The sequence below is a fragment of the Neodiprion lecontei genome, chromosome 2, assembly GCF_021901455.1.
Source record: "Neodiprion lecontei isolate iyNeoLeco1 chromosome 2, iyNeoLeco1.1, whole genome shotgun sequence".
NCBI lineage: Eukaryota > Metazoa > Arthropoda > Insecta > Hymenoptera > Diprionidae > Neodiprion > Neodiprion lecontei.
In genome coordinates, this window is record NC_060261.1 from 2,170,401 (window position 1) to 2,186,973 (window position 16,573).

Sequence of the window (16,573 nt, forward strand, 5' to 3'; positions counted from 1 at the left end):
GGAGCGTGAAAGTTCATATCGGGGCTTCGTATCGTAGACTGTAAAGTTTAAGCATCCATGTATTCGTGTTACCTACGAATTCATATTAAATACAGCGGTAAGTGGTTTGGAAACCCTAAGGCCTAAGGTCAGACGGGCGTTTAACATGGCTACAAAAGATTTTCCGTCGTTTCGTAATCTTGTTATACTATATTTATAAGGTATACATTGCGCATATGCGACTTAAACGATGTACGCGTAATAATATGTATAATACCTTCAGTCAAAGTATTGCACAAAAAGACGCCGTATTGAATAGCAATAAATAACAGTTAAAGTAAATGCTTCTGTTTAGCTGATAAAAAAATGAAAAACGGAAAACAAAAGAGAGCCAAGCGCGCTCATTTATAAGCGAACGAAAGACGGTTGAAATAATCGAATAATTCGTTGCAACAATGAATCAACCGACTACGTTCAAATTGGTGAACGAGATGGTGGCGCGCTCTGGAGACTGCCGTTGGAAAACCGAGGGTCTGTAGTCCTGCGTATCCCATTGGATATCCAGTGGATGGCCGAAAAACGACAGATAACGAAGACCAGTGTCGTTGTTAGATGCAGGAGGGGAACAACGGGAGCAAGGGAATCGCGATGGAGATAGCTATACTTTGATTTAAAAAAATTAAACGTCTTTATGTAGCGTTTTACGTATTCAAAAGACGGTTGTTTGTTACGCGATGAGTGAAGCAAATCAGGAAACGTCCGTAACGAGCACCCAGGATCGGATAACGCCAGTTGAAGGTAAAAATTCATTCGGCCATATTTATTGTTCCGCGTTGTTTATCAATATTTAACCTAAAAACGGAGAAACCTATAAACGTATCGCATTTTTTTCTCTCTATATTTTTCAATTAAATATCGAAAATTATATCAAGCCCAAATTTTCACATATCCGCCGTTATCGTATCCCTGCAAATTTTGCGAACGCATACCTTTTCCTGCTTCGGTTTCGCTTCGCGTATGAAAATTGTCTCTTCCGTCGTCTTTCATCTGTTTCGCTATGATTATTGGCAATCAAATTTCCCTCCGAATTACCGCACTTGTCGTTAAATCAAGTATCTTGTTCGTATGTATAACCAATTGGCCTGCTTCACCCCTTGAAAATCCACGAATAGTCACGTGCGAATATTGCCGAATATCGTCGCAAATATTCAAGCGATGTTTCTTCACATTTTATTATTACGCAAGGTTTGTAACGCTTGGATATTAAAATAATTAGCTTTTCATTCTCATGTTTCTATTTTGAGTCTTGAGACAAAGAAGGGTCGTTTAGCATCTGGTCATTTCCGGGGGGAAAGAGGGGTGGAGAAGTGAAAGAAAACCCGAAAATTTCCCAAACAAAGACAATCTTTTAGCATTATTCTTTTTGTTTTCGATTTGTTGACTCAAAAATTGAACAATTTTTTCTATAATTTGACTGAATTTACCCCATTAAATCCTCACGTTTTTTGTTTTACATCTAAAAATGTATCTCCAAACAAATAGAGTCATTTGATCAATGGTTTACACCTGTACAAAGTCGCAGTAAAAATTCGTCGTATATATTTAAATTCCTCTTCTTCAATTTTAAATTAATAGATTTAATTGCATAGAAAATTTATTTCACCGACAAATAATACACAGTATTGACCAACGCATTTTTTGAAAAAATGAATTTACATCCGCAGTTAATGAAAATGGAACAGCACTTGAAAGAAATGAAGAGACTAAGGCTGAATATGAAGGAAGTAAATCGACTGTTGAAGAACTGTTCCCTTGGATTTCAGAATTCAAGAAAAAGTGTAGGTGCCTTCTGGCTCAGCCCAATATCGTCTCGTTAATAAAGCTCATGAAATTCTACGCCAGGTAAATATTGATTGATGACGGTATTTCAAAAGAAATTATAAAACTGCAATCATTGAAAATGTTACAAAAGTTCAATGCAAAACTGATCACTAAAATTGGCTAGAGTGCATTAAGTATCATGTAAAAAATACTTGACTTATTATATCAATTCGCCTAATATGAGAGTGAGAAATATTCCATTTACTATAAAGAAGTGTTTCTGAGCACAAAAAGTGTGAATTCTAAAAAGATGACTGAAAAATTTAATGTAGATTTCGTTTTAGACAGCTCGAAGCAAAATCTAGAGATCGCATGTATATAATTCGTAAAATTGGACATTATAGTTGCACATAAATACAATAAAGGCAAAATAACTTATATAATTGATTGCATATGCATCTTAGTGTCGCACCGTTTTTAATTTACCCACTCTATAGATCAGTAAATGTACAAAAAAAAAAAGAATATGAGCACTGGACTATAGATTCTAAAACAAAGTTGTTATGAAAAATTGAACATAAATTTACAAAGCAGATTGCTGGAAAAAAATCTAACAGGCGAGATTTCCCTTGTTTCTGAAATCACTCGTTCATTGATACGATGCATTTGTGTTACAGAAATGTGAGCGTTAACGTTACCGAATGTTACACCAAACCTTATAGGGCAGCCAAATTAAAAGATTCGATTAGCGAGACGTTGCTTTTCTTTTTATTCTTCTATCGAGAACTTGTAGAGGTAAGTAATCAAACATCACCCTCTATTGCAATCGCAATTCGGATTCTTTTTGCACAGCAAATAAATGGAAGTTCAAAATTGGTTTAAAAATATTTTAGATATGCGATAGAAATTCATACCTGGATAAGATGTCGGATCTATTGGCGATGTACATGGATATGGAGCTGAAGGCATCTCGGCGAGGGAAAGAACACCACAGCAAAATTGCCGCCCGTCTATCGTCCTGCCTCTTTGTTTACCTTGGCAAGTTGATTTACACTCAACCTGCTTCTTTAGTTGCACCATCGCTGAAATTATAGCAATAAACTTCGATTACTTTAGCCACTGCTCTATACTTATCTATTCAATTGATTTTGTTGATTAATGGTCAGAGACTAGTGGCACAAATAATGTTGCATAAAGTTTGAATTTAATGTGATAAATCACGATTGCTGGCAATGTACACTATGAAAAATGTGTAACTGTTTTAAAATAATTTGCAGAAAACTCAAACGATCACATTCTGGATACATTCATCAAAGCAAAATTCATCAATCGGAATTACCATGATATCTTGGATCCAATCCTAACGTAAGCTGATTAAGAATTGCATGAATATCTGTTCGACAACAGAAGAGTTTGCTGATTTTGCTAGATGTTGCTAAATCGATCTGCAAGTCACTTGGTAACAATTAAATAAACAAGTTACGTTTCCCTCACAGAAAAATATCCAAGACTATACCTGCACGACATAATTGTGACACAATGTATGTTCGTTACCTGTTGATCTACCGGCTTTGGAAAAAAGTAAATAGCAACGCGACCGTGAAGAATCAGATAAATTCAACAGCCATTTCACACCTAGGGCCACCTCCCGTGTGTCCGACACCATTTCTGGCCAAATATGTGCTGCCAAAGGTTCCAAAGTCTCAGGCAAATTCGACTAAATTTCTTTTACTACACAAATTTGATATAGAACAGTCGTGCAAATTATTTATCCAATACTGCAAGGAAAATCGAGAGGATGAAGATCAGGGTGACCTTGGTAAACCAAATTTCACTCCAAACGTACCTAGCTTGGATAATTTGAAAGTGGTATGTACCTAAAACTTTATATTACCTCCTTTCGTTTTATATAAATACTTTTTTTTAGACAACTGCTGTTCTGCGAATCTAGATAGGATAGACAAATTAGATTCAATCTTGCATGAGTAATTTATGGTGTTTTATATGTAGTAACAACAGTAAAACATAATTGTTAAGTTCATTTTTTTTCTGAGTTGAAATTTTTGCAGTTATAAACGTGCTGTCAAATCTCAAAATATGGTGTTAAATATAAGGGAAACTTGTAGGTTTAAGATTGCATTTATTTGTTCAAGACATAATTTGAAGGGGAAAGAAAATTTTTCAAGTTCATCTTCCAAGGATTTGTTTCTAACATTTAATATACACGTGTATATTTATTCCCAGTTGGGAGGCAGTGGCATGTGCAGAGATACGAACCACATTGACAATCTGAACGACAATGTCAATATACCAGGTGCAGAAACATGCCAGCGAAATTTGGTGAAAACAAACTGCATCTGCAGCGGCAGCGGGATTTGTATGGGAAAATGTTCAGCCCAAGAAGGTACGAAATCGGTAAATAACATCAAAACAAAACATGAGTCTAGTAAAGTGATACCATTGAAGCCGCATAAACCTGGAAAAGTACCGCCAAGACCTAAATCAAAGAAGACAGGTGACATTCTGTACATTGATTTAACGACCGAAGAAATAACGGAAAAAGTTATAAAAAAGAAGAAGCAGCTCAAGCTGCACTGGCTGGCAGAAGTGAAAAAGAAACTTAACACGAAAAGTGCAAAAACAGGGGAAAAAAAGAAGAAAGCTCAATCTGATGCGAGCAATTCATTTAACAATTTACCACTCCCTGGTATAATTGACAGCACCTCGGCTAAGTCTTTGTCGACTGCGACTACTCCAGAGCCTTCGGTTTTGCCAGTTAATGATGTCACTAATCCTGTTTCACCCGCATCGTTGCCAAGTGTGACGACGCAAGTGCCTGAAAATTGCGTATTGTCAAACTTTGCAAATGACTTTGTTCCTGCAGAAAATTTAGCGAACTCTAATAAAGACGAAACGCCTGAGTTTGCTGAGAAACTGACGACGTGTGGAGCAACAAAGACAGTTACAATTCCTTGCACAGATTCTAGTCACATGTTAAAGCGTGATACAAATTGCAACAATTCATTGTTCGAAATCCAATCAGAAACATCTGTTGCTCAATTGTCCAATACTTTAAGTCATATGTGCGAAACTTATGGCGATGACAGCAGCACTACCGAAAACAATAATGAGAATCACGTGAACAGTCCATCTAAACAAAATGAAACAGGTACTCTAACTGCTTCCACTGAAAACGACAGCATGTCCATGGTCCACAAACAAGTATTAAGTACAGGAAGAGAACAGATTTGTGAAACATCTGAAGCTTACAGAAGTCCTTCACAGAGCTCCGATGTCGCTGTCATTTTCACTCGAGATGCTTCGGATGTGGCAATTGTCGATCTTGATGAATATGCAGAGGACAATACTGAAATAAGCGAGTCGTGCAAGAATTCTAAAATCACTTGTGAGATTGAAAACATAAGACTGGACTCGTCGTTATCCAGCTACTTCACGAGCGATGCGATACGTGAGAATAATATCAGGAACGATTTACCAAGGATTAAAGATGAGTTTAATAATGATCTAACGAACATAACTTTCCACACTAATAAACTTAGATTAACAAACTCTGGTGAAACGTATTTAAATACGCTGAATGATACTGTGCAAGAGCAGTCGGTAGACGACGAGAATAAGTCAGGTAAAATTCATAATGTAATAAACTTTGCTGTGAAAGAGGAAAGCACTGATAACGTTGCCGCCTTTGAAGTCATTGATTCTGAGAATACAAACTCTGCTAAATTTCATCTGCAAGACAACGTTAATCAGATTATTGTAGATGCAATCAAAGAACCAGAAGTAGATAATAAAATTATGATTGCGATAGAAAAGGAAGAAGAAGTGGACTCCTATCATTGTCAGATTGAGCAGAATACCGAAGAAAGTTTTGAAAAATCTGAGCCTATTAAGTACGATATTATGAAACAGTATGATTACAAATCTAGTGAAGGCGATCAATTTGATGGTACGGAATTAACGAAATTTACTGAGCTAGAGATCGTCGAAAGACAGCAGCATGATTTTAAAAACAAGGAATCTGAGTCTGAAACTGCAGATAAATTGACGACTAGCGTGGAGAATGAATATGTCGATGAACAGACATTGATACCAAAGATAAACGAAACTTTGATTTGTACTGAGAATATTGACGATAATATTCATGATATTTCGAATGATCTATTAGCGAGTCAAGAGTCTCAATTTCGTGAAAATATTGACGGCTTATCACTGCTGGCCAGTGTATCACAGCACGTATCCAACCTTGAGTATTCTGAGAAATCGCTAACTAAACCAAAAATTGTAGACGAAGAAATTTCGTGTCTTGCCACGAAAATTAAAAGAAGTCATTTATTGCGTAATAATGGTGTGATCAAAGAAGTCAGTAATGAAATCTTGCTTGACGTAAATAACACCATCAGCTGCAAGAGTATCAACGAAATACAGGATATATGGCAAAAAATAAACGACAATAAAATCCACGGGACTGACTTGGGGTTAGAAAGCTCAAATAATAATATAACAGAAAATGAATCTTTAGACATGATTCCTCTTGTTCTAGAAACAACGGTGGATCTCAATTCAAGTACACTGCATAACAATATGATCTCAGTTGATAACGTAACGCAAATGATTAAGGACAGTACAAACGTTATAGTTAACGGAGAGACCGTTGTTCTGTTACAAAAATCGCCAAACAGTAATTTATACATTATCAACAAAGCTAGCGATAATACAGCCGAGTGTTTAGACGAGGACAAGAAGAGCACCACTAATACAACCAAAAGGATCTCTACAGCTATGCGCGATATTATGAACCACATTCCGATAAATCTCTCGAGAAAGAACACGGATCGTCAAGATGGAGGGAAAATTCAACGTTACAAAGTGCATACTGTTGGTAAGAACAAAGTTTCCAGACAGTTAAAATCAGTCGTTGATAGGTGTTGCCAACACAGAAATAAATCGGATATCGGATATATTAAGAAGGAAATTGTGAGCAAAAGTAACTACGATGAGATCTTTAGACAGCGAAGTACCGATACACCGCAATCTGTGATAGAGTTAGAGTCTATCGAAACACCGCTGCCACATTTAACCAGACTCACTGAAACGCCGACCGATGTTCAGATGACGACGAATCAGCGGGTCAGTCAAGAATCTGGTGTGATTAATATGACAACAACTGGAAGATTGAGCGGGAAATTATCAAGTAAGAAGCATGAAGATAAAGTTAAAGGTACGTCGATTGAAAATGTAACATTTAAACATAATATAAAACAAGAATTTGAAAGCTGTCTCGACGGCTCGTCTACCGAAAGATCATCCTGCTATGGAAGTCAATTAACGCCTGGCGATTTTCATCTGCAGGTATCGAAAAAAAATTATAATAATATTAATTCCAGTAACATGTTGCCTTTAAACCCAAGGAGCACACCTAAAATTCCACATGTCTATAGCACAGTGACTACATCTGCAAATTTGTACAGTCTTGAACATGAGCACTGTGACTGTGCACCTTGTAATATGAAGGTGAGTTCTTCCCAGCCGTATCAAACAATCCCACAACCTATTCCGACTTGTCAACTGTCCCATTGTGCTTGTTTGAAATGTGCTTACGAGTTACATTACAGACAATATCTACCCCACTCTTCCTATCTTCAATCGAATTCCTACTTTGTCCCTACCGATGCTAAACCAACATCTAAAAACAATGTTGTACAAGAAAAGGCGTTGAAGCTGACCGAAGCAGTTTTGGCAAAATTCGACGACGACCAGTTGCTGCATAAAATTGAACAGAGTATTATAGATAATAAGGTATCAAACCCGACCAATGCTAAAAATAACGTTCCAGACGTAAAGTATAAACCTGAATTCGATAGTAAATTACCTTTGAAAAAGAGACTAAAAGCCCATGCAATGATGTCGATGAGTTATCAAGACACACCGATAAAACTTGAAAAAGTTGAAAACTATCCTGGGACACCGATGATGTCCATAGCGGCGCTGGAAGCCAGAAATCTCACGCAGAATGCCGTCCCCGTTTTCGAACAAAAACCAACGATGCCTTCCGCAGTAATAGAATTATCTCCTCGACTCAAAGACGATTCATCTCATCACACTACGGAGATGATAAGAAGGGATTATTTGAAGGATACTTCGCTTACTTCGATAGGAAATTGCGTCAACGTGGATGAGAAAACAAGAAAAATGAATCATCATCGGCGTCAAACTGCTGCTGAAGTGAACGTTACAGCGTCCGGATGTCAGAAAAGTTTTAAAACCCCGGCCCAGCGTAAAGAGATCTCAATTTCATCGCCAACTTCGTTGAAAAGAAAAACTACCACCGTTCCCAACCACCCAAAGAGTCCTAAAAAAGTGAAAAAGGCAAACGTTGGTAAAACTAAAGGTAGACAAACCAGAAGCTCTACAAGAAACATTCCCAAAGTGGATTACAACTACGATGGTATAATTGATCTTGCCGATCCTAAATTGAACACGTTTACCGAATTGAAACGTAAACGTAAAAAGACCGGCCGATGATTAATACTATTTGACATGGAGAAGTGAGAACGATTATTGTTATAAAATATAAAATAAGCGAGGAGAAGAGATCGTTGCATGGGCTATTTAAAATTCAAATCCTAATATTTGTGTATATAGTTGTAATTAAGCCATAGCAGGAAGATTCTAGATGACATCACGCCTCGTCAGAAGATGGAACAATGAAGATTTAATACATCAGCATTTCATCATGAAGATAATGAGTCGCGCCAGAGAAGAAGCAAGATCGTCTTCACTGGAAGATATTTGAAAGAAACATTGTTGTTTCTATATTTTCAAAGCATTTAGAACTTGAGTTACAAAAAAAAAAAACCGTAAAAATTTTTCATAATCTATCAAGTATATACATATATACTTACTACCAGCTGATAAATTTTCGAAAAAAAGAAAAAATGGAAAATCAAGACATATGCGTCCCATAAAAGAATGTAAATAGAAACATGTATATACTCAAACACATGTATGCAAACATACATGATATTTTTCACTTCAGGAAATATTGCATGGGTCAAATAAATAACAAATTCTCATTTTTACTTTGGAGAAAAGAAACAAGAAAACAAAAAGCGGTAAAAAAAAAAAACAGCGAATTTTATGCAAATTAATAAGCTGTGAGAGTAGAATCTTTTCTGTGTTCGAAAAATTGCAAAGTTAATATTGGTGTAGAGATCTTGTTTGAAAAAAATATTTATACAGTCATTAGTAGATTTTATATTTAAAAAAAAAAAAAGATAATAGTATTTATAGTAAATTCTGGCATCGATACTACTCCTACTACTTCTACTACTAGTACTACTACTACTACGTCTGCCTGGAGGTAAGACCACTTTATCCTGTGATAAAATAATCTAGAAAATATGTGCGTTACCACAATATTGTGGAAGAAAAATCTATTCGTGATATATGAAAGCGTTAGAAATTGATATTTCACAAAGATAAAACTTATAGGTGCATGATTTGCGGATTAGAAGATTATAACTTTGCTAAAGGCAAAGGACAGAAAGAGAGAAATTTATCGATGGTTTTTTTATTTTTTTTTTTTTTCTAAAATTCATTGTTATATCTACGCACTTTTAACGTGCTATGGTGATATTAAGGTGATCTATTGATCCAGATACGGCAAAGAAGTTATTTTACCTTAAATTTTAGGAAAACAAAACAAAATTATAATTTTCCAAATTTTATTTATCTACCTTTATTGATGTTTATTGGCTGTTTATCAAAATTTCGCCAACACTATTATTAATATTATTACTATTAATATTACTACATTTGTTATGTTTTATTTTTACGCGTATTCGAACGTACTATATCGGGCAATTACAGTACAAGTTATTTCCATAGTGTCTGTATCGAATTCCAGTGCGATTACTCTTGAAAGAAAATTAATAGAAAAAATGGTAACGAAGATGATATGAGAACGTTTCATTGAACGTTTACAAGGATACTATTTAAAAAGCCTTTCTTCAAATTTACCTTATTGTGGGTATACAAAAGTATGAAAATTACAATATATTTTTGGAGAGAATTTTAATATAGATCATTTAAACTGATTAATTAATACTGTCGAATAACATATTGTTAAATGTGTGTCGCGGATTTTTATTGCAACTCAGCCATCTAAAGAAAAGCGACCCCGAATTCACTGTGTGCAAAATAATTTGGCGACCCACGATTAAAGCTATAAAAATTGATCTTCCAAAAGATACATGCCTACATACTAATACAAAACGCAATTTTGTGAAGAAAAAGAATAAGAGACACTCATACGCTACGCGATACACACAAAAAAAAAAAGAAACAAAATACTCGATTCGCCCTTCGCGATTTCAAAAGCCAAAAATAAAGAAATGGAGGCAAAATGTCACATAAATCTGAAATCTAATTGCGCTAGTCGCCCTCTCAATATTAAACAAAATTAACAAGAACAAAAGAAATTATTCGAATGCGATAATCGCGATCGTATTTACTAACCTACGGCGCTAATCATCACGGATTTTGACTCAATTTTAATTACGGCGCTATTCGTCAAACACAAAAAAAGAAGTAAGTGAACAGAGTCGAATCTTGCAACTAATCATGGCGCTAATCTGTCGATTGCGCTATTCGCAACGGCATTACAGAACCCTAATAATTATTCCGCTTCTCAGAAAAATAATCCTCAATATAACACAAGCTTGACTTAAGAGGGCTAACCGCGACGCATTCGAAACTCTAATATTACTTTAAAAAAAGAAAAAACCCAACCCCGTACACCAGCGATACGCGACCTAGTAGAGTTTCCTAGTTTTCAAAACACGAACGCGACTAAATCCCATGCACCGAAATTTGGCTTTACTTTTGACTTTACAAACGAAATGACTGTTATTTAAAAATCGTGATTCTACTCTAAATTTTCAACAAACATAAATTGACTCTACGCGTTATCGCGAAACTCAAGCTACGGCCACGAAACAAAGAAAATTTGCAAACGAATTTCGAGTACGCTTCCAACGCATTTTTCAAAATGTCGAACCGTGAATCGGTGTGCCGATCTAATTCACATCTAAATTAGTTCGCAGAAAATCAACAGCGCTTACCGTAATAAAGCCACGCCAAGAAAACCACCAAATTCTTCGTATCGATAAAAGGTAGCTTCGCTGTAACAGACAACTTTACTCTAACTTTTTCAAACTCGAAACTTTCAATTTCCCAACCAAAGGTCTAATCCACGGAGTAGGTCTAATCTACCGGAATCAAACACAAGAGTGACTAATTCCACGTAGCGTAGCGTAGCTGGAAGTTCAAACAATCCGCCATTACGATTCGCAATATTGCCCGATTCTTATTGGCTCTTCGATTAGATATTTCTGGTATTTCACTCGATCCTCCAGAAATCGTCCGTGGCGTAATCACGACTTCGCGTTCGCGATGCAATGAGGCGTTAGTGTAGCGAAATAAGGCCACCGACGGGAATCCCCCTCCTATTCCCTCGCGGCGTGACTCTGACGCTTCTTTCGTAGCCCCGTAACGTGTTTCGATCACGATTTCAGCCTCACGCTCCTCGATCTTTCCTCAGAACTCCCGCGATGTTGTCGCATATACTTGAAATGAAAAATAAACAATAATAAATATATTTCATTAGCTAGCCTGTAAAATGTCCCCTCTCAGAATATAGGATGCGTGACCCTTGTCTTGACGCTATTTTCAAAAATTATTCGAATCAACGGTCACTATTACAAAATCCATAATTTTGGGTTCAGCTGAGGGTTCGAGGAGCCGTTTGTAACGTGCATTAGGAATGCTATATTACAAACGAAATATATATATATATAAACGTATTATCTTCCCAGGATAATAGAAAACTGTGATTTTGATATCTTGTACACGATAATCGAGTAATTAATAAGTACTAAAGGTGGTATATGGTGCTATTTTTTTTTTATATGACATAGTATTATTATATAATATAAAACTGAGTCGTACTCTGAATAGTGAATATGAAAATAAAAAAGACAATAAGAAATAAAAAATAATATACAAGCAAAAAGAATAAAAGTATTCGATAAGAGGGAAAAATTACACACTGTGTAAGAATAACAGCCTTTGTGAGAATTCAAATAAAATGAAAAACACCGTCTAGGATTGTGTAAATACTTCCATCGTCAGTTTCCTTTACACTTCACTTATTTTCCTCTTACACCGATTAATCTCGATTCACCCAACAAAACTCTAGCTAAATTTATACCTCAAAATGGCAAACACAGCGCATAAACGTCATGTAGCGAAAGAAAGAAAGAAAAAAAAGCGACATTTAGTAGGTATATGAATATGAGAATATATCAACGAATCATTTTTAGGTATTATTCAAGCTAGTAACTTGAAGAAATGTTGCAATTAGGTGTGTTATACTATTTCCAGCATTGTTTGTTCTTTCCCAATGTCGTTCCGTCACTCGTTTATCAGACCAAAAATGATTCTAGATACTCTTTGTTTTGTATTTTTATTTATTTACTTATTTTTTTTTTTTTCCTCTTGAAATAACATTTTCGAATGAATGCCAACAGACTTTAAGACGTGCGGGATACCTCGAATAATACACCTAACAGCAGTGCTTCTTCGAGCAGCAATTTGCGGATCCAACTTCTCGACTCATGCTTTACTGACAACACACTGCGGATACACACTGTCGTGAGTAAGAGGAAACTGTTAGTTTGCGAGTTTATTTCACTCTATCGTTGTAGTAGAGATGTTCACGATTACAAAAAAAAAAAAATAGCATCCTAGCAATGATTAAAAAAACAAAGTTTGACCATTATTGTGTGAAACTTGCTGAGCAAAAACTTTCAATGTTCTCCGTGTTGGTATTATCTGCTAAATGTATCGCATGTGTTTTGAATTTATTTGAAATTTTGTTTTCTACCCTCGCTGCATGTTTTAAATACTACGTTTGTTTTTGAAGACAAAAAATCTTTCGGAGGTATAAAATATTAACAAAACGTTAAGATTTACTAGTTCCTTTTGCTACTATTTCACTTTCACTTAACTATTTTAATCAAACTTATTCTTTGATAGAAGCTGTGAGAATCTATATTGAACTTGCATGACTTTAACAGTGGTTTGAATTAACCGCTTCCTTAACCACGGATGTGCTTTTCAGTTAACGGCGATGAAAAGACTACATTTGAAAATTTGGAAGCCAAGATGATAGCGCAGCAAATGCTTCTTTCATACTTTCATAAAGAGAGTAAACGCAAGAGAAAAGCAGCGGGCCGATACTTAGTGTCACGTTTTGTTGATATCGCAGTCAAGTGAATTAAGGTAAGTCTCGAAACGATAAACTTTCTTGGAAAATAACGAGGAAAGAAAATCGAAATCTCAAGTCAACAACATTAAAAACAAAGCAGACACAAGTCAGATAGTAAAAATTTGTTATAATCAATGCTTTTGGTATCCTTAGCAGTTTTAGAAGAGAGAAGGAATGATCGCGATGAGAAAATGAGCAGCCAATATGTGAGAAACGTGTCGTCTTTGATGTTGTGTATTTATAAGGAGAGAAGATATAGATGGAAAGATGTGATCAGCTGACTTCATTCGAAGAATATAATAAGATCGCAAAGGCTGCGTGTTGGCCTGTAAACTTTGTAATGAGTAAGGAAGGTATTGATGTTAGATTAGTTTTGAATTGTCAGTGATAAGTTCACAGTTTATAAACCGGATAGATTTTGTAGCCAAGTTGAAATGATATTTGCGTTACGTTTCTTCATTCTTTCTTCAGCGATAACTCATTCCATTTAATATCAATATTCTAGAAAACTATTTCACGTGTCAAATACCGAAAGTAATAATAGCTTCCAGAATTATGTACAAAACAAAAAAAACAACCTTCCCCGTCGCAATAATCAGTGAAAACTATTCATCTGGGATAGCGGGACATAGAAAGACGTAGTGTTATGCTTTCCAGACAAATAGACAGATCGACGATAATCTTGTCAAGTTGAAAACAATATTATGCAATTACCATATTACATCAGTTGTGTGCGCAACCTCGTGTTTAGGAAGCAGAAAACCGTTGTATCAATTTTATGAATGAATTTGTGCCGTAATAGACAAACAGTTACCACGTATATTATAGAACTGAAGATGTCGCATATCATGCTAAGAAAAACTAAATCTTATTTATTTAGGTTTTTTTTTTTTTAATTATCTTAATACATTGAATTCTTAATGGGTTGAAAAGCGCGTTTCAATTGAGCTTGATAAGTATTGATAAAGTAGTATGTCTAGTCCATAATAAATAATTTAACAAGTTTCATTCCCGTATAATTCTGCGAGTGATCGTTATTAGGTGTATCCGACTATCACACCGTAAACTTTTACAGGCAATTTTAACCAAGTTTTATATCGATCATTCTTGCAACTGAATCTTAGCCAATGAGAATTGAATCACTGTATTGCTTGTCTAATTTTCTTGACCGTTGTTCATTTTTTGTTGGATAAAAGTCAGTAATCCTGTAAATTGGATCGCTATTACAATAAATTCACGTGTATCGAAATAATTTTACCAATTTTGCATTACTTGTAAACGTATATCGACCATGTATTGATCTCAGTACCATAACTGGTATTTTTTAAATTTCAATCCAAAAAGCATAATATAATTCAGTTCTTATTGTCAGGAAGTTTAAATTTATAATTCAGTTTATACACGTATTCGTATATTTATTTAGGCAAACAGAATTATTTTTTCTGTTTCAACCATCACCTGCTAGTTATATTTTAGCCATTATTTATATTAATTATACGTTTATAGAGAGACTCGATCGTTGTTCTGTAAGGTGGCACATGTACGCGTTAATACTACATCACATATTTATTCAAAACACAAATTACCATGATGCCGTCACCAATGAATAATAACTTATTAACCTCATTCAGGATATTTATAATTTGAAATGCTCAACAATAAGTATGATAATTTTGCACCTTTTAGTCGTTAGGAAATTGATAACTTGTCGTTAACGATATTGAAAGAAAACCCAGAAGTCTGATAATTTTAGTTCAGTTCCTTATTGTGTAGTTATAACATGTGTAGCCGTTAGTTTATTTATTTATATATGTTTCTTGTCATCGAACTTCAGGTTCATAGAAAAAAAATTATTTATTCCCTTTGCTTTCGTTTCACTTATCGATATTTCAAGTTTGCTCAATATAAATCAAACTTTCCTGTGTCATTTCTGTATCGATTTCATACTGCTCGAGATATGAAAATTTGTTCGTAAACTCCGGATTATTATTCTTTGATTTGCATTCTCTCTTTAATTTACTTTGATCATACTTGTCATAATTTTAACAATAATTTCAGGCATGTTTTACAGCTAGTATCTCGACTAAGAGAGAGCATACTCATAAAATAAATGTATCCATACAAACCTAGTATAACTTGAATAATAGAAACCTGCCAAACACACACGTAGTTCAGCTTCATTGAAGTCGTACACAATATATCCACAAGTACGCTCGTACAATAAAAAATATATTTCATTAATAATATCTATTATAACAAGTAATATTATAGACATAGACGCAGTTCGCATATCAAGGCTATACATTGTAGAAAACGAGAAATATATAAAAAGAAAGTATAAACTCAACACACATATTAAATCGATGAAGTTATTTTTTAGAATTCCCAACAGCAAATAATAACTATAAAAGGATAAATTAAATTAGAAGAAGCAAAAGAAAGGAGAAAACAAAAGAAATCATGACCTGCATACTTCTAGTTAATAGTAAAATTAAGTTATCATTAATTTCTGTTCGTAGAGTACCCATAATTCATAGATACTTGTACCTTGTACTGCAGTTCATGTAACTTATATTATTGGTATAAGAAAATTTTGTAATTTTTTGTATGTGCAGCCACGTACTACATACTACACATGTATACTGGTTATAAACAGTACACACGATTGTGCGCATATATATATATAGGTATGTATATATATATATATATATATCGATGTAAAATTCTTGTGTTCATGAACAGCTATACGTTAAGTATTCATTAATACATATGATATACATACATATATATGGCGTACGATGGTAATTATTTTTATATGGAAAAACGACAAGCAAGTTGCAGAAAAGAAAAAATAAAATGAAATAAGAAGAATAAAATGTCAAAAAGAAATTATTTGTCAGAAGTAAGAAAGAAAAAAAAAAAAGAAAAAAAATTCGTCATACCGTATAACTTTGTATATCAATAAGGAATGAAAGAAAAAAGAATGTTCTCAATCCCTTGACATTAATTAGTTGTTGTTTTACAATAAATAATTGAACAAATAACGTATAGCCTCAAACTGCTGTGGTGGTTTATATTATTTAAACATACCTGTTTTCACAAAACCCATTATAATCTTCAGCTCGATCCATGATTCGTCTAGATCAAGTGTTGTCACTAAACTGCGGCCTGACCTCTCTTCGAATTGTCTCTTCGTTTCGAAAACAAACATCGTACGCTTCGTCTTTCACCTATGTCACGAAAACCGCACTTCTGTGTGTTCCTCGGGTGATTCTTGTTGTTCTCACGCTTAAAGTTTATCGTGTTTCCAACGTTTTCGTCTCGGTTTCATTATTATACCTGCAATAGAAGTTTCATCGCGTGTGTAAAAATACGTGTTCAGGTATACTTGAATATACATGTGATCGTGTTAGAAAAAATGTT

At 34.7% G+C, this 16,573-nt stretch overlaps 2 protein-coding genes across 4 annotated transcripts in view; one reads left to right on the forward strand and one right to left on the reverse strand.

Moving 5' to 3' along the window:
- Positions 1-16,376, reverse strand: part of LOC107222289 (melatonin receptor type 1B-A-like) — a 45,739-nt gene extending 29,363 nt beyond the window's left edge. Inside the window, exons 1-3 of one of the 2 annotated variants that reach the window (XM_046732036.1) lie at positions 16,241-16,376; positions 10,944-11,447; positions 2,715-2,882 (exon numbers count right to left, since the gene is read on the reverse strand). The gene's annotated coding sequence lies outside the window, so the exon portion shown is untranslated. Of the gene's footprint in view, positions 1-2,714; positions 2,883-10,943; positions 11,448-16,240 lie in introns of those variants that run through there. The other variant, XM_015661579.2, reaches the window with a different exon arrangement.
- Positions 528-12,534, forward strand: LOC107222300. 2 transcript variants are annotated; one of them, XR_006902941.1, is made up of 8 exons: positions 528-777; positions 1,704-1,881; positions 2,478-2,595; positions 2,694-2,838; positions 3,078-3,165; positions 3,297-3,669; positions 4,045-9,181; positions 12,411-12,534. XR_006902941.1 is itself a non-coding variant. In XM_015661596.2 (7 exons), exons 1-7 carry the CDS (start codon positions 714-716, stop codon positions 8,341-8,343), a joined length of 5,265 nt encoding a protein of 1,754 aa, XP_015517082.1. In that variant the 5' UTR covers positions 528-713; the 3' UTR covers positions 8,344-10,220. The 2 variants fall into 2 exon arrangements, 1 of the variants encoding a protein (XP_015517082.1); XM_015661596.2 differs by lacking the exon at positions 12,411-12,534 and having other exon boundaries at positions 4,045-10,220.
- Positions 16,377-16,573: the final 197 nt, after the last annotated feature.